Source organism: Colletotrichum phormii (assembly GCF_030913505.1).
Source record: "Colletotrichum phormii strain CBS 102054 chromosome Unknown BDP81scaffold_14, whole genome shotgun sequence".
Lineage (NCBI taxonomy): Eukaryota > Fungi > Ascomycota > Sordariomycetes > Glomerellales > Glomerellaceae > Colletotrichum > Colletotrichum phormii.
Window position 1 is genome coordinate 1,171,064 of NW_026851456.1, and position 24,163 is coordinate 1,195,226.

General features: G+C 54.6%; 9 protein-coding genes across 9 annotated transcripts; 4 read left to right on the forward strand and 5 right to left on the reverse strand.

Moving 5' to 3' along the window:
- Window positions 1–2,679: 2,679 nt before the first annotated feature.
- On the reverse strand, window positions 2,680–3,601 carry BDP81DRAFT_432216 (uncharacterized protein). The gene has a single exon (XM_060590757.1). It carries the CDS (start codon window positions 3,460–3,462, stop codon window positions 2,992–2,994), a length of 471 nt encoding a protein of 156 aa, XP_060443513.1. The 5' UTR covers window positions 3,463–3,601; the 3' UTR covers window positions 2,680–2,991.
- Window positions 3,602–3,794: 193 nt separating this feature from the next.
- On the forward strand, window positions 3,795–5,684 carry BDP81DRAFT_54563 (nucleotide sugar dehydrogenase). Its single transcript, XM_060595970.1, has 2 exons — window positions 3,795–4,029; window positions 4,169–5,684. Exon 2 carries the CDS (start codon window positions 4,266–4,268, stop codon window positions 5,625–5,627), a length of 1,362 nt encoding a protein of 453 aa, XP_060443514.1. The 5' UTR covers window positions 3,795–4,029; window positions 4,169–4,265; the 3' UTR covers window positions 5,628–5,684.
- Window positions 5,685–8,570: 2,886 nt separating this feature from the next.
- Window positions 8,571–9,492, reverse strand: BDP81DRAFT_451381 (uncharacterized protein; the record flags this gene model as incomplete). Its single annotated transcript, XM_060592622.1, has 2 exons — window positions 8,571–9,239; window positions 9,484–9,492. 2 exons carry the CDS (start codon window positions 9,490–9,492, stop codon window positions 8,571–8,573), a joined length of 678 nt encoding a protein of 225 aa, XP_060443515.1.
- A 1,211-nt stretch (window positions 9,493–10,703) lies between these two features.
- BDP81DRAFT_493201 (uncharacterized protein) lies at window positions 10,704–11,881 on the reverse strand (the record flags this gene model as incomplete). Its single annotated transcript, XM_060595345.1, has 2 exons — window positions 11,500–11,881; window positions 10,704–11,441 (listed from the first exon to the last, which is right to left on the reverse strand). The coding sequence occupies exons 1-2, from the start codon at window positions 11,503–11,505 to the stop codon at window positions 10,704–10,706; spliced, it is 744 nt and encodes a 247-aa protein (XP_060443516.1). The 5' UTR covers window positions 11,506–11,881.
- A 555-nt stretch (window positions 11,882–12,436) lies between these two features.
- On the reverse strand, window positions 12,437–15,955 carry BDP81DRAFT_473111 (sorting nexin mvp-1). The gene is made up of 5 exons (XM_060594642.1): window positions 15,005–15,955; window positions 13,944–14,759; window positions 13,739–13,878; window positions 13,090–13,689; window positions 12,437–13,035 (listed from the first exon to the last, which is right to left on the reverse strand). The coding sequence occupies exons 1-5, from the start codon at window positions 15,495–15,497 to the stop codon at window positions 12,826–12,828; spliced, it is 2,259 nt and encodes a 752-aa protein (XP_060443517.1). The 5' UTR covers window positions 15,498–15,955; the 3' UTR covers window positions 12,437–12,825.
- Window positions 15,956–16,768: 813 nt separating this feature from the next.
- BDP81DRAFT_323657 (ribosomal protein L15) lies at window positions 16,769–17,758 on the forward strand (the record flags this gene model as incomplete). The annotated part of the gene is made up of 2 exons (XM_060584813.1): window positions 16,769–17,094; window positions 17,170–17,758. The coding sequence occupies 2 exons, from the start codon at window positions 16,769–16,771 to the stop codon at window positions 17,756–17,758; spliced, it is 915 nt and encodes a 304-aa protein (XP_060443518.1).
- Window positions 17,759–18,354: 596 nt separating this feature from the next.
- On the forward strand, window positions 18,355–19,420 carry BDP81DRAFT_451385 (short chain dehydrogenase; the record flags this gene model as incomplete). Its single annotated transcript, XM_060592623.1, has 2 exons — window positions 18,355–18,370; window positions 18,465–19,420. The coding sequence occupies 2 exons, from the start codon at window positions 18,355–18,357 to the stop codon at window positions 19,418–19,420; spliced, it is 972 nt and encodes a 323-aa protein (XP_060443519.1).
- A 2,146-nt stretch (window positions 19,421–21,566) lies between these two features.
- Window positions 21,567–22,117, reverse strand: BDP81DRAFT_432230 (uncharacterized protein). The gene has a single exon (XM_060590758.1). It carries the CDS (start codon window positions 22,105–22,107, stop codon window positions 21,790–21,792), a length of 318 nt encoding a protein of 105 aa, XP_060443520.1. The 5' UTR covers window positions 22,108–22,117; the 3' UTR covers window positions 21,567–21,789.
- A 234-nt stretch (window positions 22,118–22,351) lies between these two features.
- BDP81DRAFT_324051 (glycolipid 2-alpha-mannosyltransferase) lies at window positions 22,352–24,082 on the forward strand (the record flags this gene model as incomplete). Its single annotated transcript, XM_060584846.1, has 5 exons — window positions 22,352–22,638; window positions 22,695–23,093; window positions 23,149–23,235; window positions 23,288–23,690; window positions 23,741–24,082. 5 exons carry the CDS (start codon window positions 22,352–22,354, stop codon window positions 24,080–24,082), a joined length of 1,518 nt encoding a protein of 505 aa, XP_060443521.1.
- Window positions 24,083–24,163: the final 81 nt, after the last annotated feature.

The following is a 24,163-nucleotide window of genomic DNA, read 5'->3' on the forward strand; positions in this document are numbered from 1 at the left end:
AAAATTTTCTCCCCATTGAGTATGAGATGGGCTGAGTGAGACCAGACATATTGGGCCCTTGCAGACTTGGAGCTGCAGAAGCTGGGCAATAACATACCCAGTCAGGCCAGCGTGCCAGCCTCCAGCCAGACAGACCGAAGATCCACTGCAGGTGCCCTGATGATAGATTGATGATGTGCTTTGTGAGAATAACAGGGGCATACCTAGAGGAAGATCAAAGACCAGGAGCTGGGATGTGACCGGGGGGCTGACCGCGGGCGACGAGATGCCCCCGAGAAGTCCAGAATCCCTGGCTGTAGGTGGATGCCCCCTGTCAATATTCACATTCGATTATCCGAGTAGCACCATACTCGTAGATGCGCATAGCGAAGCGGGAAACCGGGCAGGCGGGGGAGTCGACATGGTGAAGTACGTACCCGTCCTTCTTCTCAAAGAAATCTTCTCGTTCAGTTCCATGCCCTGCGGCGTCAATGTCCAGACTACGGTAATGTCCAACTTGACTGCGAGAATAGCTTCACCGCATGACTTCGAAGACCGAATCAAGAACCAGGGTACGTTGTCGTTCGTCTGGTCTTCCTCGCCATCCTTAGTTGTTCCTGAGAAGCTGGTGCGAAGATCGGAATCTTCTCGTAGACTAACCAAATGGACGGGTTTGTGTTTCCCCAAGACTGGTCAGGTTTGTCCTCCTGCGGATGCGCCGGTCCTTGGCTGACTCCGACGTTCTGGTAATGAACCCGAGAGGTGAAGTCGCCGATACCCGGCGACACACTGCAATGCGCAGTACCGTGTCCTCGTCAGCGAGGTTCCGGTCGGTCTCCTCCTTAACCTCCTAAATTCCTACAAACAGGCGGGGAACTTTTGTTTCTTGGCTATGAGAAAATGTTGATATGCTCCAGTCTTTTAGTGCCGTCAGCATCGTCCTCTCCGCAGACCAAACTTTTCGGCAACAAAGTAGACGCTAACTTGAAGGGTTTTCGCCTCCACGAGAGCCGGAACTGTCAGCCTAAGCCTGTCGGGTTCTTGATGTCATATGAAGTTGGACAAGGTCGTAAGGTGCGAATGATCGAGGAAAGACTGCAGCCTCAATGACTGGACCTCCTCGTATAATCAGAAGACTGAGGACGCACAAGTCACCAGACTGAAGCGGTGCGATCATGGCTGGGGCCAATGACATCCCCAACCTCACACAAAGAGTGAGATGCACCTCGTCTTCTTTGCATTGTTGGCAGAACTTGGCGCCAACCTGGCAGGGCTGTAGGCTGCGGCTCCAATATCCATCGCCAATCCGCCGGGGGTGCCTCTGCAGTTCTATAATTGTATTGCATCTTGCATTTGCAGTGCAGATGGCACCAGCGCGGAGGCCTTTGCCATCCCATCTTTTGGTTCGTCAGCTTGAGGCGAAGGCACGAAGTCCCACCAATCATGCCAGTGTTGAGGGCACACACCGAGTAGGATGGCAAATCCCATGGTCGGAACATTGAAAAACTCTTTCAGGCCGCAGAGAACTAGTCTGAGAAACGCGCAGTGGCGGTGCGCCTTCGTCCGCGGACGCTGCGTTGGGCTTCTGGTAGTCGAGACAGGTCGGCAAGTGTTGCGAGATCGTGATGAGGAGACGGCATCAGAGTCGAAGTCGTTGTCGTCTCGCTGTCGCGGACACATGGGGGGAGGGCAAAGACAAAATACCCGTCTTTGGACTCCTTTCGAGAAGAGCTGCCATCGTAACTTGAAACGAGCCGAATGCTTGATGATGCCGTTCCGGTCGACAGTGTACGATCTAGCCGCCGATCAAACCTTCTCAGCGCCCCGTTTCGGACAGAGGTTGCTTGTTTGAATGAAGCATCATGCTACAAGCCGTCGGCTCGAGCCAGTTGTTGGCCCCAGGCGGCGGGACTGCAAATAACATCATTCAGCACACCAGAGGCTGCTTGTTTGCTGTTTGACAGAGAGCCGCTGTGGCTTGAGGGGTCCCGAAATCCAGCTGGTAGGTGGGCTGCGTGTGCAACACAAATGCTTTCCCTAAGGCGCCGCGCCGGTCCCGAGCCGAGAATGACGAGATGAAGGGGAGCTCTTGGCATCAATGTTTTCTTCTTCTCTTCCTAAACGAGCTTCAGAGAGAACGGATAGGGCAAAAAGAGGCGTCTCTGAGGGAAACAGTCCTCCATTGGCGTTGTTCTCCACCACGTGTATGCCGCCCAGTGCAAGGGGCCGTTTGTGGCTTGGAAGCTTGGATCGGTGTCGAACGGGCGGTTGATGGGATGGGGTCGTGGAGGACGGTCCGGAAAGCCATGATGGTCTCGCGCCCCACGGAACTAAGAGCCTAGCTGGAAGGAGGGGCGGACGGGGGATAAAGGAGGGTGGTGATGGAGGGGGCGTGGGAAAATGATAAGATGGTGATGCAGTAACGGAGAAGATGAAGAAAGAAGAAAGTCGTGCGAGCGGGGATGAGAGACACCTCGCACTCATGCAATACCACCCAGCATTTTTCCGAAATGCAATAAAGCACTCAGCGGGGGTGGGTCCCTCGCTTCATGTCGCCGTGTTAGATATTGCATGGCATATGCATATGCATCACCCAGTTGCATATGCATTGATATGCATATCCATGGGGAGCTGACCGAACGTTCCTTGTCTCGTTCCTCACACCAATCATCCTCTCCACAACGTATACTTCTCTATTGTTGTGCTTCGACACATAACGTCGTCTCATCCGACTCTGGACTCGATTCCAAGCTGCCAAGACAGTAGCTTCCGTCGACCTCGAAATGTGCATACGGAATACGGAGACCGAAGGAGCTTTCTGTGCGCCGCCTTCAGTCCGTACTCTGCAAGCAAGCCTCACCCTGGCTATTTTCCAGCTTGCTCATACACCCTTCTCGTCTTGCAGGACCCCTGTCGATACCCTCGCAAGTTTCCTGTCGAAGACGACCTCCAAGCCTTTTCTAGGATATCGCCGGAGAAAAGAGGTAGAGAAATCTCTTCCGCGAAAAGAATTCAGCCATACGTGATCGACGCGCTCAAGGCCGGTGGCCAAGCAAGCACCCCCTCGGCCTTGAGATGCGAAGGTAACCCCAGCGTAACCTCCGGTCTTTTCGATTCATCTCGATCCAGCAGTATCCTGGACCGCCGCTTACGAACCCCGAATATGACCATGCAGTAAAGATTGTCATGTTCAAATTCCGCGTCCAAGTTCCAAGAAAGCATGCCTACTCCAGGCCAACCGAACAGGCCGCAGCAACTTCCTCCCCAAAAATTGGTCCTCAGCAAGTGTTGACGGGGGGCGTTCTGCATGACATCAAGCGTCGGAGGAGACCTCGGCGAGAGTGAGATGGGCAGACAGGGGAGATGAGTGTCTTTGCCTGCCTCATGCATCCGGGCTTGCCAGCTTGGCGATTCCAACCTGGATGATATTGCTGGTGAGTGTTGAGAGTCTGGACACACCCGGCCTGAGCAGTATTTTGCCATTGTCGTTCTGCTGATGCCATATTGCGCTATTGTATCTTTCTCCGTGCAGCGTCGTCTTGCCTAAGCGCGCCTGTGGTCGTGGTTGCGCTCTGAGGGGATGGAATCTTCAGCCACCTTCAGGCCGCTTTGCCATGGACTGCTTTTGGACAAACTATTGCTGATGGTTGCCTGTTCGACCCCAAGTTCTGGCCTGCTCGGGAGCTAGCCTCGACCTGAAACTAACATGTCGTTCTTCTTTCCGGCTTTGATCTGCCCACGGCCCCGTCGCTATTCCCCCAGCCGCGTGCCGCCGGGCTGACTTGAGGGAGCCTCACCACTACCATGGCGTTTATGCCGTAGGCTGCAAACTAGGCTTGGATCCCGATTAGGGCCGGCAACACCCAGTTTGATGCCATGTCTCAATCATTGCTTTGCTTTGGTGCTGCCATGGAGAACGGCGGTCGCAACGGTTTGGTCTGGGCAACCTCGAGAAAGCTGACGCCAGGGGCAGGGCCAACATGAGTGGGCTGTCTCCTCTTCCTCCTTCTTCCTTGTGCCTGACCATCATGTCAGTGCCTCAGTTGGCAAGTCTTTTTAACTCCCGTTTCCTTTCCTCTGACAAGAGCTTTCTTCCTTCCTTTCCGTGCGCCCCTCTCTTCCACTCTTACGCCCTTTCCAAGAGCAATAGCCACTTGGCAGTGTAGTTGACTTTTTTCCCAAAAGGCAGATATCAGAAAAGGTATTCTCCTTCATCTTCACAGGCCTACCCCACCACTCGTTTTCTAGAAGCCCTCATCGTTCGTTTATACCCTCGCTCCATCACAATGGATACCCAGATGCTCACTCCCGATACCCCGGAGCGGTCTCCGACCTGCCACAACGGATATCCTTTCGACTCCCCGGAGACCAAGCCTCAAGGATGGGACTTCCCTCATGATGGATATTACCCCATCACGCCTCCCACGGAGGAGTGCGAGTCGGATGAGGAGCTTGCAACTGTTGCAAGCTCCATTGACCTCGAGGCGGAACCTCTGGTGGCCGTCATCGGTGTCGGATATGTTGGAGAGCACCTCGTTGGCAACTTTGCCCGCAAGTTCAATGTTCTCGGTTTCGATGTCTCTGAGGCGCGCGTCCAGAGTCTTGGCGAGGAGTTTGGCCCAGACAGCAAGGCCAAGTTCACTTGCAAGCCCAGCGATATGGCGACTGCCACACACTTCCTCATCTCGGTTCCAACACTTTTGCGCCCAGACCAGACCATCGACGCTTCCTTCTTGAAATCTGCTCTCAAGAACGTCGCCACATACGCTCGCCCCGGTTCAGTGGTTGTCGTCGAATCGTCCGTCGCAGTCGGTATGACCAGAGAGCTGCTTGGACCTCTGGCACAGGAGCGTCATCTCTTCGCCGGCATGTCCCCCGAACGAGTTGACCCTGGCCGAGTTGAGCCGCCTGCATTCGCCATTCCCAAGATCGTTTCCGGTTTGGATGATGTGGTTCCAGGCTCTCTCAATGCCATTGTTCGCCTATACTCGCAGGTGTTCGACAATGTCGTCCCTGTGTCTCGGCCCGAAGTCGCTGAGATGACCAAGTTGTACGAGAATTGCCAGCGTATGATGTGTATCGCATTCGCAAACGAGATGGCCGATGCTTGTTTGGGCCACGGTGTTGACCCATACGAGGTGTCCGGTGCGGCGGCGACCAAGCCCTTCGGATACATGCCATTCATGCCCAGTCTCGGTGTCGGTGGTCACTGCATTCCGGTCAACCCTTACTACCTTCTCTCGAACAGTCAGTTCCCTCTCCTGCAACACGCAACGGAGAAGATGCGCGCTCGCCCCATGACGATTGCTCAGCGCGCGGTCGACACCCTGTGCGCCGAGAAGCTGAGGCCCAGCGTCCTTGTCGTGGGTATGGGCTTCAAGAAGGGCCAGTCGCACTTGGCCAACTCTCCCGGTCTCGAGCTCGCAAAGAGCCTCGTGCTAACGGAAAAGGTCGATGTTTGCTGGGCCGATCCCCTCGTCAAGCAGGAGGCTGTACCGCAAATCTCGCGCCTGGACGTCGAGGACTGGAATGCGCGGTCGCTAGAGCAGCGCTTCGACATGATCATCGTCGCTTTCAGACAAACAGGGCTTGACTTTGACGTCCTGAACCAGCTCGACAAGACTCGTGTTGAGATGTGGTGCAACTAAGGCTTGCGGCTGTCTTGGGGTGACGGTGGCGCTTTCTTCAGTCATCACTCCCTCCCGTCCCTCATGCTTCTCACGACTTTGCTTTTTCCTCCAATCAGTGGAATTTTCATTACTCACTTTTGGCTTTTCTGGCGCATACATGTAGCGACCCTGTTGTTTGCGGTTGGTGTACATTGGAGCAAACGGCAGGTTGAAACGCGCAGATGATGTGCAGGACGGATGTAATACCTCGGGTTTCCTTTATTTCTTAATCTTTGTCTCATTCTCATCCTCATCGAATGGTGTCCCGGGTATTTTTGTTCCCTTCCTGGTAGATAAAACGGTCGCCGCGTTTCGACGACGAGATCGGATTCGAGCGCATTAACGGCCGTCGAAGATAGATGCGAGATACATATTCCAGGAGTTTGTTCCTGTTCCATAATGTCGACTCATGTTTTCAGAACACAGCAGTGCCCCTTCGCTTGATCGTGATTGTCGTTTGCTGTGAATAAACCGTGCTGTGGCCCGTGAGTGACGGAGGATTGTCGATTGTTGGACACGCTCTTCTCTTAATCCCTTGCGGCAACCGGTCCCCGTAAGAACCGTCGGGAAACACGGCACAGCGTAATCCATCCGTCGTCCAAGTACGTGCTATACGCAATTCTCGATTGGGATACGAACCCATCGTTGGCGGTGCCGAGCTGCCGAGAAAGTTCCCCATCCGCGATGATACGGTGAAGTCAGGAAAAGGTTGCCCCGCGATGGCGCGCGTGCCCTGCAAGACTAGTGACCCGGGGCGATTGATATATCTGATATCCAGCGCTTCGGTTCATCCCGCTGTGGTCCATCCTAGGGTTTATCAGTCTCAGCGATCTGCTCTGCTGGCATTTCCCGCATCCCACATCCCACATGCCCATATCGCGGTGCATTATCTATTGATATGCGCGACGCCGGCAACTAGCCGGGGGTCTCGGCCTTCTGGTTGGCAGCCTCGCTCACATCCCAGCCGTCCACTATCTCTGTGATGAGATAAGAGGGTTGCGTTTTGGGTCTCTTTGGGATGGTACCGTCATTGATAGCCTGGCACTTTGAGAGCGAGAGATGCAGGACGGGCGTGAAATACGAGAATGATGCGAAAACAGAGCAGCGGGAGTTGATCGAAGATGGTGTGAAGCAGCGGTGAGCCAAAAGCGGATGGACGTCGAATGGTCATGGGAGAATGAGGTTAGGCGAGGGTTACTCATGTGCGATTTTGGGAAAGGTGCCGATGCTCCCCCTCCCTTTTAGTACTCAACTTCTCTTCCGCAAGAAGGAGATGTAAGAAAGCACGCCAGGTAAACTGGGCAAGTTGATGTGGTCAGGAATGCATGAGTCTCGCTGTTTCAGTAGATCTTAAGCTTCCGCATTCCGTGTGCCGGCGGGAGTCGGCGCCCGGAAGGCGTCGGCCACGCGGCGTCGCGGACCGCGGGCTCCAGTATCTCGTATTGTTTCTTAAGATGATCGCCATGCCGCGCCAAGATCCGGCGAGCATCTGACAGCAAGCAGAGTCTATGTATTGGTGAAGTCGATGCAGATCGACGTGGCCCAGCTTAAGCTCATTGATCACCACATGAACTCCAGCAACGGTCTCATCGCAATGTACCTAATAGCTCTGAGCGCTCTCTGACTAACAACCAACCCGTTACGGTGAACTCACTATTGTTGATCATCTCAAAAGCTATGTCCAATAAGAGTTTTTAATACGTGAAATGAGCTTTGCATGCGCAAGTCCGCATCGTTCGGAGGGCGCGCATGCCGTCCGCTCATCTTTCGGGGCATTCGGTCACCCCATGCTGCTCACTCTTCGGATCTGAAAACTTCTCTCATAGGAGAAATGCGTGAGATAGATTGATAATACGATGGAAGCTGTCCCTTCTGGTAGTCGTGCTTTAGGAGGATCGGATCACTATTGAAGATGTGACAGAAATCAGTATCACGAACTAGACATCATCGAAATTTCGTCGGGGCTCAGGGAAAGACACGTACCTCTCGGCTGCCCTCTCTTTCGCAACTTGCTCGTATTTTTAGTTGGTCTTGACCAAATTCACGATATCATTCGTACTAACTTCAGGCTTGATTTGGCCTGTCTCTGGATCGCTTCCCGAAGGAAGTATGCCAGGTCAATGGATTCGCTTTCTTTCTCACATGCTCAACCACACGCAGGAAATTTCACGTGATAGGTATATAAAGCATGGTCAAGAGATATGTATCTTCGTTGGGTTGCTTCTGACGATGACCCTGTGGGCGACCTAAGCTTTCTAGGTCCTGAGCTTCGCAACTTCTCCAGCTCCCATTTCGTCATCTCGGCTTTGAGTGGATCGCTTCTCACGACTTCTTCAAATATCCCCCATATGCACACTATATCAACTAGACTTGTGGTCTGAGCCGATGAAAGAGTATGACTTGCTGTGGAAGTGAGCAGGCATGAGTGGAGTAGAAGATCCCACAGTCCTCTATTTCGAGACCCAAGCTTCCCATTTCCCCAGCTCCGATATCCACGTTCCCGACCGCTCGCAGCCTCAAGTTTTCGTCGGGCGTCCGTCCCCATGACCTCCTAGAGAAGAGTTGGTCCGTAACCAATCGTGTTGCAGAAGAGGAATTTTGCTTACCCTATTGAGGCAGAACCACTATTGCTCTTCCTTCCACTCCTCGTAAGCGTAGAGAGACTCTGTGCAGATCTAGAGCCCGGCTCTGGATATCCGAGCCCTGGACCTACGCAGTGTCTCTCAAACCCACGAGAAGTGGAGATCAGAGGATCGATTCTCACGATAAATCCGGGGTTGACTTCTTCAGGCATGCTCCTTCAAGATGTCTCAGAGTAAGTAGACCAGGACCATCAGGCTGCTGGCCTTGCGCATCGCCAGGATCTTGGGTGGTAGTCTGCTCCGAATAGCCAGGTAGATGCTGAGCATAGACGGCAGGCTGCTAGCCATAACCGGCAAGGTACTCCAGAGGCGGGCAAGTGCTCTGCTCAGAATAGCCAGCAGGAGGCTGATTGCGGCCAATAGAATGCTGTGTAGACATGAAGCCGATATTCGCCGGAAGGATGGGAGTCGACTGTGCATGGCCAGGGATCTGCTGAGAGGGGCCAGTGGTAGGTTCGGGATGGGGAGTGGGAGGCGGAGGAAGACCAAAGGCTTCCTGGTTGTACATGAAGCCAAGGTTCGACTGGACATGACCAAAAGCTTGCTGGTAGGAATCAGAAGCATGAAGACTCGAGAGTTGCTGCTGAGTCGGGGGAGGGATCAGCCGCACAAGCTGATCAGGCTGGGTGGGAGCGGACTGGCTGAAATAAGCCTGACTGGAAGAAGCCTGCTCTGCGGTATCTTCATCCTCAGAGGCCTTTTTCATCTTCGTTTCCTTCTTCTTGTTCTCGCACTGGTTGCAAGAACGAGTCTTGAAGTAACCGGGAGGGTCCTGTTGGAACCAACTCTCATCACGACATACGCGGCAGCTGCCGCACCAGACGAGGCGCGCGCACTCGAGATTCTGGCCAAGGCAACGGCGGGGAATGCCCTTGGGGTATTGAGTGGCGGAATAGGCGTCCTTGTAGCAGGGGTAATGAACGCTCTTCTCGCTTTTTTGGCCCTTTGGCTGGATGAAATATTAGCTCGCTGATCTAGTGATACATGAACGATTCTGGAATTGAAATTCATGTGTTGGAGGAAATTTAAGCAATTCGCGGTAGCTGAATGATGGGTTGATGGTGATGAGATAGGAAACAGCTTGAGAGGCACCAAAACCCTCAGCACGAGGCTGAAGGTCGAAATCGCCATCTCTGGCAGTACAAGAGAAAAGAAGAGGAACCCAGATGGAAGGAAATAGAAGGCCAACTCACTTTTTCCATGGTGAGCAGCTCGGCTCGAGGCCTCTTAAGGTCTTTGTTCGGAAGATTTGTTGATGTGGTGATCTTCTTCGACCTCGATCGAAGAAATCTTTGTGGTTGTCGAGTATGGAAAGAAGAAGAAAGAGAAGAAAGAGCCAGAGCAGCCCTTGAAGAGATTTATGTAGGCAGACCACCCCGCTTGCCGGTCAGAGGTGGCTTTTTGCATCCATCTTTCCTGACCTGCCCGTGAAGCTCATGATAGCCCTAAGGCAGACCCCCAATGCGGTGTGAGCGCCTGGCCTTATTGCGGACCCCCGGGTGAAACAGAGGCTTACTGGGTGGTTCAATGGGAGATTCATCGGGCTGTTCATTAGGTAGTTCACTAGGAGGAAGAAAAGGTGGGATCTAGGCATGACGAAGTCTATCTATGGGTGGCAGCCTTGGCAAGATGAAATGGCATATCAAATGGCAGGTCCCTAGACGACGTGTAACAGATGAGAATTGAAGGCTGAAGCATGCCCTGTCTTCAAATATTGCTCAGTTCAGGCGTCTCAGTCAACAAAATATCAAACGAATCACTCAGAGAACTTTCAGATCAAGGGGGGGAGGGTTTCGAATCAGAAGAATTAAGGTACTTCGAGGCCCAGACTTATACCTACAGGCTCTCGCTCTCCTCACACTCAAACAACAGGCCGCCCACGTCTCTCAACTCCCAGTCCCTTTCCACCCCTCGTCCCAGGTCCACTTCATCTCAGCTCCGTGTCGTCTCTTGATGTACGTTGTATCAGATTAGGCGAGCTCCTGGTACAGATGGAGAGCCAAGTCGTGGATGAAGTTGAATGTCTGATCTCTGTAGCGTTCGGGGAACGAGACCGACCTCGTCAACAAGCAGCAACGGGAACTGCGCCGTTTCCTCCACCAAAGCCAGAAAAGCCGCCCTTGCCGTTGGCGCCGTAGTTGTCGTCGTCGGAGTCCTCGTCGCGGCGGCGTTTATTCAAGCCGGGACGATTGTCGGGCAGGTCCATGCCCAGGGACTCGACGTCCGACTCGACCTCGGACTCAGTCTCATTACCCTTTCGGCCGGACTTCTTGGTGGCCTTGCCCTTGCGGGCAGAGTTGGTCTTCTTGCCATGGTACTTCTTCTTTCCCAGACCCTTCTTCTTGCCCTTGAGGTTGCGGCCCTCGCCGGAACCAAGCGTAAACGGAACGGCATTGAATTCGGAGAGCAGCTGCTAATTCCTGGCCTCTCGTTCATTCTCGTCTTTGATCTTGGCTGTCTGAGTACTGGCGCGACAGTTGGCGCAATTCTTGAGGTTGATCTTCCCGTCCTTGTCTTTGAAGTTGGACTTGTGAAGACACTTCCGCTCGCGGGAGCAGTAGAGGAAGTTCTTGAGGGCGGGATTCTTGGGGTACCCTCTGCATCGATAGACGTTGGCGTACTTGGATCGGCATTGCCTGCGCTGGTAGATCTTGAACTTGCAGAGGCGGTGGTCCTTCCTGCTGGCTCGGCCGTTCAGCCCCTGGCTACTCCTTCCTTGAAGATCCTCGTCGTCGAAGAGGGAGCCGACAGAGGCCGAGCTGCCTGAGTCGGCTGAGCTCGAGCTGGCCGAGCTCTCCGGGCTGGCGAGGCCATTGGTGGCGCGGAAGGCGGGAGTAGCAACGAAAGCAGGGAGAACAGGAGCAGCCGCAGCCACGGCACGGGCAGCGGGTCGGGCAGAGGTGGGCGCGGCAGACACGGGAGGCCGGGCAAGGGCAGGGGACCGGCCTTCGGTAAAAAGGGCGGCGAGGAGGCGATGGCCGTGGCCGGCAAGAAACGCCTGGCGGCCGGCGGCGCGGGCGGCAGCGCGGGCGGCGGCGGCGGCGACAGCGGCGGGGATAGCCGAGGAGGGCAACTCCTCGATCTCATCCTCGTTGCTCAAGTCGACAGGCGGAACGGTCTTCTTCTCCTTCTTCTTCTCCTCCTCCTTCTGCTAGCGATTATTAGCAGGCAACACTCGCAAGAAATAGGGGGGCAAGGGGGAGACTTACATCCATCTTGGCTGAGTCTGGTAAGTGAGGCTATTTTCTGCATATCGAGATATCTCCAGAAAACTGGAAGAAGGGAGTGGTGATGTCTGGATGGGAAAAAGAAGAAAAAGAAAACTCCAAAGTGTCTTGCTAGCTGAAAGGGTTTTCCCATCGTGAATTCCCATCGTGGGGGGATCCGCTTGTTGACGGCATTCTAGGGCGTGAGTTCTAACGGAGCTCATGAGATTTTCATGATGGCTTTGCTTCGTCATGAGGCTGTCGAGCCGTACTATGGTTGAGGACGTGGACGGGGGCTCTTTTCATAAGGCTGTGATGGGGAGCCGTTGGGGGGGCGTGTGCCATACCGATCCAGGGACACGGCCAGAGCATGGCGGTGTTCCTTTGAAGCATGAGGCAAAGAGGAGAAGAACCCAGAAGTTCCGAGTATGGGCTGGGTGAGGTGTTATGTGAGGCTTTGCTGTTTACCAATCCTTAAAGCTCGTTTTTGATGACGTCTCCTTGATAGACGGGAGCTTTAATGGAGAGACTCGACCAGTAGGCCATAGCCTTTTCGGTAACAGGCTTTTCCTGGTTTCAAAATGGTATATCGACGATTGAAGAGCTTCGTACCGTGGGCAGTATCTATCTGGTAGATGACATCTGTGATCTGATGAACAGAGAAATCACCGTTTAGCTCGAAAGCTCAGGGTCTCATCAGATGGGAAAATCCATGACCACTTACTTGGGCTGAAGAGATTAGATATTTGCCGAACATGATTTCTTTTGGGGGTTCCTTTGCGAATGAAACTTCGAGTGACGGGCTTCATCAATCTTGTCGACGATGCGGAACCGGATCAAGTGGTCGAGGCCTCATCCACCAATAAAACTTTTACTTGAGATAAAACCAGAAAGATGGGGTTGAACCTGACCTGAAGCCATCGGACAATTTGAATAATCTGATTACAACGGCGACGGCAACTTCGCTTCGTTGATCTCGAAGAAATTGCCAGGAGAGTCACGGTATGCAAGAACAAAAGATGATGCTGAGATTAAGAACAATGTATTAAAAGCAACTTGCGTAACCAAAGGGTATTCGGCAACGGGTCCCTGCTCTAAGATGTACATTCTGACTTGAGAGATATCGTGCTCAGAAGAAAAAAAGACAAGGACCATCGGACACAAATTCGTACAAAACTGGGGGGAGACTGTTGCTGACACAGTCCAACGCAAGAGTCGAAACAATCCCGGCGGATGAAGAGGAAAGACCGGAACGCCAGTAGTGAAGAGACGCTCATATGCAAAGCCGATGCGTTCATGAGAAAGGGTGAAGTAGGGAGGAAAATGTAATTAGTCGCCGAGGGGCATGCCGTCAAGCTCATCGAGGAGGCGGCGCCAGTTGTCAGCCAGCATTTCAGAGTACTTGACGCGCTCCTGGGCCCAGTCCTGGTTCCAGCGCGAGACGTGGAACTGCGTAGTCTGGAAGTAGATGAGCTCGTCGCGGATGCACTCCTTGACAAAGATGGATCGGTTGTGTTGGTTGACGATAGACTCCTTGTCCTATAAATAATGTTAGTACTGTACCATCAAAACAGAAGAACGCGTGAGACGTACCTTGAGAATCGACTCAACCACCTTCTCAATCTCACCAGGCTTGACCATGCCATCAGGTTTGCTGCGAAGACTGGCTAACTTGGTCTCATTCGTCTGGATCCTCCGCTCGAGGTAGGGAATATTGTCCTTGTCTAGACGTTCCCTGCGATCGAACAAGTCACGGATGCTCACCAGAGCGTCTCGCTGGCGCTTCAGATCCTCCAACACACCCTCGTCCCAGGCCTTGCTCTCATCTTCCAAAAGCGTCTGGCACGTTCTCAGATGTCTGCTCATGGACGTCAGGCCATCATTGAGCAGAGGGACATCGTTGGTGTCGCTGGCGTATGTGTCGGCGCTCGTCTCAGTGAGGGAAGTCAGAGACATGGCGATGCGAGCGTGGTCCGCCGCAACTCCCTCGCTGCGCTTCACCAGGCGGTCCATGACGTTACAGATGTTAATGTACAGCTCGGCTGACCGTCTGATGCCGGAGCGCGTCTTCTCAAACATGCCCTCGAGGGTGGGCGGCAACGAATCTTCCAGGTTGGGCGGCAGGGCACGTCCTGAGAACTCGTCTTGGACGGAGATGGTGGCCTGCTTGCGCCATACAGCCAGTTCCTGATACTAACAATTAGCGAGATGCAGTAGACCGAGAAGACTAGACGTGGCTTACAGTCGGGACAGTGAGGAACATGATGATGAGCTGTTCCTGGCTCAGAATGGGATGCCGGACAAGGGCGTTGAGGAACCTTGCCAGGCCTCTGCGGCGCTTCTCGATAAAGGCACCGTCGTTAGAGAAGTGGTTGCCGTTGACTAACATGTTGATGTTAGTGGGAATCATGTAAACATGGCAAACAAAAAATAGCATCCAGACTGACCAGCAACACGCTTAGGCGGCAGTAGAGGGAGGGCCCTGAACGGATACCGCTTGTGCAGGCAGTCCAAAAGCCATACAAAGTCGCTGTACCGCCTGATAACCTTGCTACCTCGTCGGACGCTCGCAACCTCGTAGTTGTGATGTTGGAACATGAAGAGTCCTTCCTTCTCCGGCATCAACGTGACGACGACGTTCTCCTCCACAGAACTTCCCGAACGACCGCTTACGGCGGGCCGCAGAGACGGCACGGTCGCGGGGTTCAGATTCGCGTCGCGTCCACCGCTCGCACCACCGAAGGGACTTGTGACCTGGTTGTTGGGGGGCGGCTCGCTGAAGCCGCCTCCCGTGGTGTTGCCGTCAAAATAGCCACCCCATCCACCACCCGGCGATGTCCCAGTGTTTACATCCTGGCGCCCGGGACTTCTCTCTGAGCCGATGGCCGCAGACGTGTAGGAAGACATGGTTCGGCCGGCGATAGCGGTGCTCGGAGACGTGCTGTAGTGGCCGTTGCCGTTGCCGTTGCCATTGCCATTTGCTGCCGGGCGCTGGGGGCTGGCGCCGTTGGTTCTACTAGGGGACTCGGCGATGGCGTGCGCGTGGCCCTTGTGTACATCGGGAGAGTTCCATGGGTCCTCTGGCTCTGGGAAGTCCATCGGAGGTCGGCGCAGAGTAGTGGGCTGCGGCGGCGGCGGTGAGGGCGGCGATGGGGTATCTTGGACGGGGGTTGCAGGGGCTTGAGGAGGTTTGGCAGCAAGCTCGGAGACGGGAGGCATCACGGGAGCAGCAGTCAAGCCGGCGAGCTTGGGGAGTGGGAGATCTGGATTAGTGTATTGGCAATTAGCAGAGAACCCCACACAGATTGCGCGCACTGATAAGTGGTAGCAAGGTACGAAGGAGGGATAGCTGCGAGGGTCGGATAGCTCAGCTCGGCGAACAGGGTGCCGAGGTCATGACATAACAAGGTGGGCAAGACAAAAGTGGATGTTTGCTGGTTGCTGATGCTGGTCGTGGTGATGATGGTGATGGTGACGGAAAGAAAAAAGAGGTGGAAAATGGACTCACTTCTGCGTCGCTCGTCGACGGTGTCGAGGCTGATGTGGTCGCCCTCCTGTGACAGGGCAATAAGAGCCAGCAGGACGTTGAACTCGCCGCGTCCGACAGCAATGTCGCCACCTGCAGCTGGCACAACCATGGACATGATCTGCGCCTGCTGGTCGGCTCCCAGGCGCGCAGCAGCGAATAGCTTGGCTATGCCACCGGCGTTGACGCGCTCTCCGCTGCCATCTTCGCGCACGACTGCGTCAAAGGTCTCAATGTAGGGCTCGGGCACGTCGGAGGCGGATAAGAGGTTGCGGACGACATCGGCGCGCGACTGCTTCTTCCTCGGAGTGGGCATGTCCCAGGGCGAGCTCTCAGCTCCGGCGAGATCGTCGTCGGTGAAGAGCGAATTGGAGCCGGACTTTGACATGGAGCCTTCGTCGAACAGCGATCGCGAGGGTGCAGCAGAGGTGTTTGAGGGCGAATCCGCCGGTGGTGATGATCCGAAGAGGGACATTGTAGGCGATTATTGGTGGTAACGAGCTCCAAGGTCGTCGAGGTAGTACTGGAATCTGGCTGGTGGTATCTGTACTCTGGAGGCCGATTGACCTGCCTTGGACGAATTGGAAGGGCTGCTGGTCGGAGGAGTGCGCTATCCAACGCAGGACGCAGAGCAGAGAGGCCTCGTAATTGATGCGTAACTGGGGACTTTGTAGAATACGGCCGGTTGCAGTGTGACGAGATGAGGTAAGAGAGCAGAGAGGTCCACGGGTGAGTCGTGGTGACCAAAGGTCCGGACGGAGTAAGCTTGCCGCGTAGGTACTGGCGCCAACGTCAAGGTATCGCAGTAACAGAGAGCCGAGAGAGCTTGAGTTCGGCTGGGAGAGCTATGCTGCGTCTAGTCCAGTCGAGTATCCGTACCTTGCAAACACCAACAGAGCGCAAGGAATAAAAAGACGATGATGAAAGGAGGACCGGGGGGGGGGGTGTTCCAGGGGGCGGATGATGCGACAGGCCGCGAAAATGGTTAAGGTACCTATGTATGTACACGCAGCACTGGTTCGCGATGATGATGCGTACGTACACCCAACAAACTGTACAGAAACAAGAAAGCGATCTCACGATTTGGAGGTTTGAAAAGAAAAAGATTAATCAAGACGAAAAGCTTGAAACTTTTTTTTTTACTCCTAGAGTCCCAACCTGGAGGCAAAGCTGGGGCCAAGGATTGGAAGCTTGAGACAAGTCGAGACGGGCCGTGGGAAGGAACCTGGTACTTTCCATCCATTGGGACTTGGACGAGGATACGCTGTTTCTGGTGAACACTGACAGTGAGGTAAGCCCGAATTCATTGCCCGTCTGTGCCTGAACCAGGGACGGAGCTGGGACACCTAGTGGACTGAACCGGGACACCACGCTGTTGCGGAGCAAACAGTCCCTGTCGCAGGTCAGTGTTGGAGCCTTTGGAGGGGCGCTGGGCTGCCGCCAGGGAAGCTTCAGGCGCCTAACGCAAGTCATGGCCTCAAGTGGGCCTTAGGTAAGCATGCAAGGTACATCTCAATCACCAGCCACACGTGGATAACCTAAGCTTCAGCCACTTTCCACAAGTGTGGCTTGGTCGGCTCTTCTTCGCGTGAACCCGCCGAACCGCGACCGGGCCACCTGCAGCAGCTTCCCGAGAGTGAGGCTCCATTGGAAATTTTGGAGGACCGGACCTGGAATCTCGGCCGTGTCGCTATTCATCGTCACCCAACGCCCACCACCACCACCACCACCACATCCACCCTCACAATGCCGCCACGGATATTATCGCCGTTGCATGCTGCGACATGCTGCAGCCGCGCCATCCGCCCCTCCACGAACCCTACGAGCCTCGTCTCCCTCTTCGCCGGCCTGTCCATCGGCACCCGCAATGCCTCCATCCTCGCCAGCCTGAGCGACAACAAGGGAGCTTACAACAAGCGCATCAGACTCGGTCGTGGTCCCTCTGCCGGCAAGGGAAAGACGTCTGGAAGAGGTCACAAGGGTCAGGGACAGCATGGTCACGTCAAGCCGTGGTTCCAGGGTGGTCAGACACCGTTGATCGTGCAAAGGGGAACCAAGGGTTTCGACAACAAGTAGGTTGCCTTGCCCTCCTCACTCTCCTGCGCCAATGGCTCGTTGAACGAACAGTATCTAACCTCTGAGTGCAGGCGCGCCCCCGTCATGTCCAAACTGAACCTCGACAAGCTCCAACAATGGATCGACGCCGGCCGACTGGACCCCACGAAGCAAATCACCGTCAAGGAAATCATCGAGTCGGGCCTCATTGGCAGCGTCAAGGACGGCATCAAGCTCCTCGGCCGCGGCAAGACCGACCTCCGCCAGCCCATCGACATCATGGTCTCGCGCGCCTCCGCCTCGGCCATTGACGCCGTCGAGGGCAACGGCGGCAAGATCCTCACCAGATTCTACACCAAGCAGTCCATCAAGCGTCTCCTCAGCGGCGAGTCTCTGAACACGGACAAGCCTCTGCCCGTCGGCAAGGAGTACGTCGACAGTATCCTCTCCGAGACCCGCAACAAGACATTCCACTACAGATTGCCCGACCCCACGAGCCGTGAGGATATCGAGTACTACCGCGACCCCGCCCACCGCGGCTACCTGAGCCACCTGCTCAAGGAGGGCGAGTCGCCTTCCTTGTACTTCAAGGTTCCGCTCGCGAGGAAGCGCATTGAGCACGCCGACAAGGAGTCGCGCAAGGAGACCAAGAAGGTTACCCGCGACAACGTCCTTTGGTAGACGCGGGAGAACGGTGGCGAGTGTGGAGGAAGAGCGAGAGAGAAAAAACAGGACGAAAAAATGTACCATTACTTCCCGGCGATTTGTATGTACAGACATTGTATCAATACTACTACTACTACTACTACTACTACTACTACTACTACCCCCAAAGCACAAAAAAGCTGGGCCTTATTTTCCGCACTTCCCTATTCTCCGTCCGATGTTGAGCGGAAACGAACGGCCTAGGCTTCTGGTCTGGGGAAATAGGCTTGTCAGAGGCAAAAGGGGAAGCAGAGTTCGGCCCAACCCTTGCATTGCTGACCTGCTGAGGACTATCTTGCGTAGGCCGCGGGTAGATCCAGCTCATCTAGCCGCTCATCGGGGAACGACTTGGCTCCGAGAGACGTATCCGTATCTCGGTTCGTGGTAGCCGGCTGCTGCTCGTACCCTCGGATGCACAACTCCCACGCGGGGAGCATGAAGAACTGGCGTTTGTTGTTGTTGAGCCATCCCTGTTGGCCAGAGTCAATTCGACAGCCTCTTGGACTGGATGACGTCTGGTCCGACCATTCACATGCGTGTTTCGTTTCTCTCGAGCGTTTAAGTAGCTGACCATGGAACGGAGACAAGGTAGGCACCATAGCTTGGGCTCTTTCATTCACATTCGTGCTAATTCTTTTTCAAAATATTATTTTTCAGCTAGGTATTTACTCCTTTAATCAAGTTAATATGGACTCTCTCGGATTACTTCAAACTATCGGGCTCATAGCCCTCTTCGGGGTAGCATACAATCTCGCATGGCCCTTCCTCCCCTTCCTCCGCAAATCCAAACTCAACCGCTACCTCGTCCCCGTCAACGGCAAACCAGCCTGGGCCCTCGTCACAGGCGCAAGCGACGGCATAGGCAAAGGCCTCGCAAACGAGCTCGCCGCCCGGGGCTTCAACGTCGTCCTCCACGGCCGCAACGACGTCAGGCTCGAAGAGGTGCGGCATAACCTCGCGCTCGCGAACCCGGACAGGGAGTTTCGCATCATGGTTGGCGATGCCGGGGTTCTCGGGGCCGGGGATAAGCCGTGGGATGTCATGCTTGCGCCGCTGGAGAACTTGAATTTGCGGGTGCTTGTTAATAATGTCGGCGGTGGGCCGGCGGAGCCGATTATGAGGAGGTTGGATGAATCATCTGTGGAGGAGATTGCGGCCAACGTGCACATGAATGCGCTTTTTCCGACGCTGCTTAACGCGATTCTGATTCCGCGGTTTACTGCGTCGTCGGAGCCCGCGCTGATTATCAATGTCGGGTCACTTTCGGATAACGGACTGCCGCTGCTGTCGTTTTACAGCGGGAGCAAGGCGTACCTCGGCGCCATGTCGACGTCCATGGCAAGGGAGCTGTCGATGGACGGGTTTGATGTCGAGGTTATGGGCGTACGGATCGGGGCGGTGGCGACGAAGCCGGAGCTGATGACGCCGCGGGTGTTTTGGCCTTCGGTTGAGGTCATCGCGAGTGCTATCTTGGATCGAGTCGGGTGTGGGAGGGCGGTGCTGATTCCGTATTGGGGTCATGCGGTGCAGGTGGCGTTCTTGGATCTTGTGCCTGCGGTTTTGCAGGATCCGTTGTATAAGAGGATCATGGTCAAGATGAGGTCTACGGAGAAGAAGATGTTTAGCAAGGCGAAGTAAGGAACCTCAGCAATTACATGAAGGCCGAGGGGGTGGGGGGTGGGGGGTGGCCCTCAGCAGATATCAGCAGCCACCATTATGAGGGGAATATTGTAATACACTCCTCAACCGAGCACCTTCAGCTTTCACGAATGTCAGACATGACAAGGAGGAAATTATCGGTTAACATCCTGCAGTGTATAAGGATGTCTTATCACTGAGGCGAGCACCTGGCTTCATTCGGAAAGGGGTCAATAACAGGAGAGAGCGTCACTGTCGTTCTACGATGTAGAGGGATGTAAATAAGGCTCAACAGTCCATTTATGATTTAAGTTTACTATTTCATACGTCAGTCAGAGCACGAGAGCTTTGTGTTGTCTCAGCCGTTCTGGCATCCGACAGCTTGATATGGACTTTAAGAATGTAGGAGGATGATATAAGGTAATTAATTATATGGTAAAATAAGACAGGGCGTTGAGATTATGCTTCACCTCATACCATTAGCATCAAAACAAGTGTACGGGTACTCCGTTGGTAAAGTGGTTGGTGAAGTGAGTATGGCATACACCAGTCATGCACATCATGTGAGTAACCCACACGAAGAATAGAGTTGAAGTCATGGTTATCTGGTGATCCACACCGATAGATGGGCTTCATCAAACTCATCAATGATCAACGGAGCTAGGCAAGCTGTATCTGTATTATTTCCGGCATGAGCTTTTTACAACCTCATTGCGTGCGCGGCTGGTGCCACTCGTGGGCAGCCGATAACGACAGAAGCATACTACGTAGGCAAGGTCGTAAGGTAGGAAGGAGATGACAGTGTCGCATGCGGTCGTGGCGCTAGAAGCACAGACTGGCTGCTATTGGGCGTCGTATGCCACCTCCGGAGCAGGATCGGGTTGGGACTTCCTTGGTGGTGTGCGATTTGTCTGCCCGGCGATTGGGCAGACGGGAGGTGGGGAGCGTGGCGCAGATGGCAGGAGCTGACAAGCTCCAGGGCAGCAGCCAGACACCCAGATTACAGGAAATTATAGCATCCAATGCAACATCCTCTGAAGCCAGCTGGCAGGATGCAGGAATTGAAAAGTCCATACCCAAGGTACCCTAGGTAATCGTGTATAGGAGAGATAGAGATAGAGACAGGTAAAAAATAAAAAACAGAGAGAGTGACTGACTGCTGGATGAAAACGGAAGAGTCCAGATTGCACAAGGGGACACAGCAGTAAGGGTACGTACCCCAGGTATCCAGACGAAAAAGGAGGGGGATCCACTTTCTCCTTTCCGTGGTTCTTGGCGGGACGATCTATCCAATGACGCGAGGTTCCCTGAGCTGCTCGCATCCACCCAATGCCCCCCTCGCTCCCACTCTGCTGTCCCTTGCTGTGCTCTGGTTGGCTGTTCTGGAGTTGCAGTCGTTGCAGTTCCCGTCCAGATTCAGTCCAGTCCGGTCTGGTCTCTGCCATCCCCGTCAACTTGCAAGTCCCAGACCACGGCGAGCCCAGCATGAGGTGAGCAGAGAGCACACATGGCCATGGAGTGAACTGTGGCTGTGAGGGTGAGCCGGTGAGGTGCATGACAGGAGACGGCATCCCTATCTCGCTATCGAATTGCGTGGTGCTGTCAAATTGGTTTCGGTATGGAAGGCGCCTATTACCTTACCTTGATGTACCGTGTCTCCTTTCGTCCCCCGGCTCCCCTATCGCCATTGAAAAAATGCCAACTTGACCTTGACTGGGCTACCTATCCGCAACTCTGCCACCTCTCTTCCACCTCTCTCCCACCCGTAGACGTCTCCTCATCCGTATCCGTCACATCTGTCAGCTTTTTTCCCCTTCCCACACCCCCGGGGAAAAAAAAAGTTGGTTCCATAAGTTACTCGCCCCCGACGGATCCCAACTCCCTTTCCTCTCTCCCACCCACGAACCCACCCCCTTCATCCCGCCGAACGACCTTTCCCTTTCTCCAACTCAACACCCTCCCTCCGACCTAACGAACGAAGACGACAACGACGACAACCTACGATAGCGTTCGCAAGCGCCCGCGCCTTCTGTTTTTTTTTCTTCGCGAACGCCACTGACCTATGTCGCCTGCCGAGACGAGACCCTTCGTTCGACGCAATTGACCACATCCAAACTCGGCTCAACCCGTCAGGCCCTTTGTGTGTGTGTGTATGTGTGTGTGTGTGTGTGTGTGTGTGTGTGTGTGTGTGTGTGTGATCTTTGGTAGAGAAGAATCAACGTTCTTCTGCTTCCTTTGACCTTTGGGCTCAATCCCACAATCCCACACACACAATCGACCACATACCACGAGGGTAGTAGTCTCACCGTCGACTCGCCCATTGATTGCAACACCGAGGCCTAGCAAAGCAACCGCGCGCTCCGCTTCCGCTACCGCATCCACATCACACCCTCTCCATCAGCGAGTGCCGTGTCTTTCCTCTCCGCCTTCGACGCGAAGTCTGAAAACTGTTCAGTCTCAGCTTCGAACCCCCCCCTCCGTCTGCGATCAGCACTCCATAACCACCACCAAACCCGACGCCTTGCTCGAGGGAAATCTCGTCCCTGCCGCTCGTTCACGTACCGCACCCCTTCCACAATTCGCATCGCCCACGCAACCCACGTGTCAATCAGCCTTTTTGTTTTTCGCCTGCGTATGCTACTTCGATAACATACGGCTTTGGATTTGTTCGCGGTCCGCGTGTTCATCCAAAAAAAAAAAAAAGAAAAAAAAAAGAGAAAAAAAAGACAACAGCTCCATTAATCGACGCATCGCACCGCAATCGCCTTGCACACCCCTTATCCAACCCTACTAATATTGACGACACATCCTTCAACGCCACCCTTGGAGCCATCCCATCTCTCATCCGACATCTCTCCGCCACGAAACCGCCAAACACAACCTCCCTCCTTCACACAACTGCTCTGGCCACGGTGCGCCGCAGCCGCCGTCATGGATCTTTTTAGACGAGCCGCAAAGGCGACCTCGACGTCGCCGCAACTGCCTACCGCCGACGAGAAGCCTACCACAAAGGCCGCTCGCCAGAACAGATTGACCTCGCGACTTGCTTTCTTCAAAAGGCCCCTGCGACTCCGCGGAAACTCGAGCATCTCGGTACCCCTCGGCGTCGTCATCCTCTTTCCCTTGATCGTCGTCATCCTTATCCTCGTGCTCTTCGTTAGACACCCGAGCTCGCCTGGAAGGATATTGATGCCCGCAGGCGCTCCCCCTGCCATCAGGTATGCACTTGATCTCACAGTCTTCGATTGATCAATCCTAACCACGTTACGTACAGGAAAATCAGCGAAGAGCACGACAAGGTTTTCGTCACCGGATGCCTCGAGCCCGATACGAGCAGACCCAAGGCCAACGGTGCGTTTGTCGTCCTGGCCCGCAACCAGGAGTTGGAGGGCGTCATTCAATCGATCAAGTCCATCGAGCGTCACTTCAACCGCTGGTACCACTACCCCTATGTCTTCCTGAACGATGGCGACTTCAACGAGACCTTCAAGGAGGTTGTCACGAACTACACGTCTGCCCCCGTCGAGTTTGGCAAGGTCGGTCCTGAGATGTGGGGTTACCCCGACTGGATCGACCACAAGGTCGCAAAGGAGGGCATCGCGAAGCAGGGTGACGCCGCCGTCATGTACGGTGGCTTGGAGAGCTACCACGCCATGTGCCGCTTCTACTCTGGGTACGTTGCAGAGACACAAAGACCCCCCTCTCATTTCTATGCTAACGCGGCACAGTTTCTTCTACAAGCATGAGCTTCTCGCCAAGTACAACTGGTACTGGCGTCTCGAGCCCGAGATCAAGTACTTCTGCGACATCACCTAGTACGTCTGGACACTCTGATCGACCACAATTCACTTGCTAATCTCCACACAGTGATCCCTTCTGGGCCATGATCGACGCCAACAAGACCTACGGCTTCACCATCGCTGTCAAGGAACTTCGCGAGACTGTCCCCAACATCTTCAGATACGCTTCCGCCTACAAGCGCCTCAAGGGCATCAAGTCCAAGGGCTTGTGGGAGATGTTCGTCGACCCCGTCGAGAAGAAGGAAGAGCCGGTCACCGACCAGTCTCCGCTGCCCGAAGAAGTTCTGCGTGCCGATCCCAACCGCAACAACCTGCCCGACATCGACCCTGAAGCTATGGAAGGCGAGTCGTACAACATGTGCCATTTCTGGTCCAACTTCGAAATTGCCAGCCTCGACTGGTTCCGCAGCAAGGAATACGAAGAGTTCTTCGAGATGATGGACCGCAGTGGAGGCTTCTGGATGGAACGCGTAAGTCCGGACGATGCATAACCATGAAGAACTAAGCTAACACTTGACAGTGGGGTGATGCCCCCATCCACTCCTTGGCAGCCGGCGCCCTCCTCTCCCCTCGCGATATCCACTACTTCCGTGACTTTGGATACCGACACACCACTATCCAGCACTGCCCCGCCAACGCTCCAGCCCGCCAGCTGCCCAGGCAGCCCTTCCTCGAAAAGACAACTCTCGATGACAAGAAGCGTGCCGAGGAAGACAAGTACTGGGACAACTGGGACTCTGAGAAGGAGAACGGAGTTGGATGCAGATGCCGATGCGATACGGATATCGTCGACGTCGAGGGCAAGGAGGGATCGTGCCTTGCTGAATGGGTTGATGTTGCCGGTGGATGGGCCAGCCCGTAATGGCAACGACAATGCATCGCATACGTATACGATGTCACGAGTCACCGCCAGCATACGAGCTCTGGCGCCAGTCACGGAGGA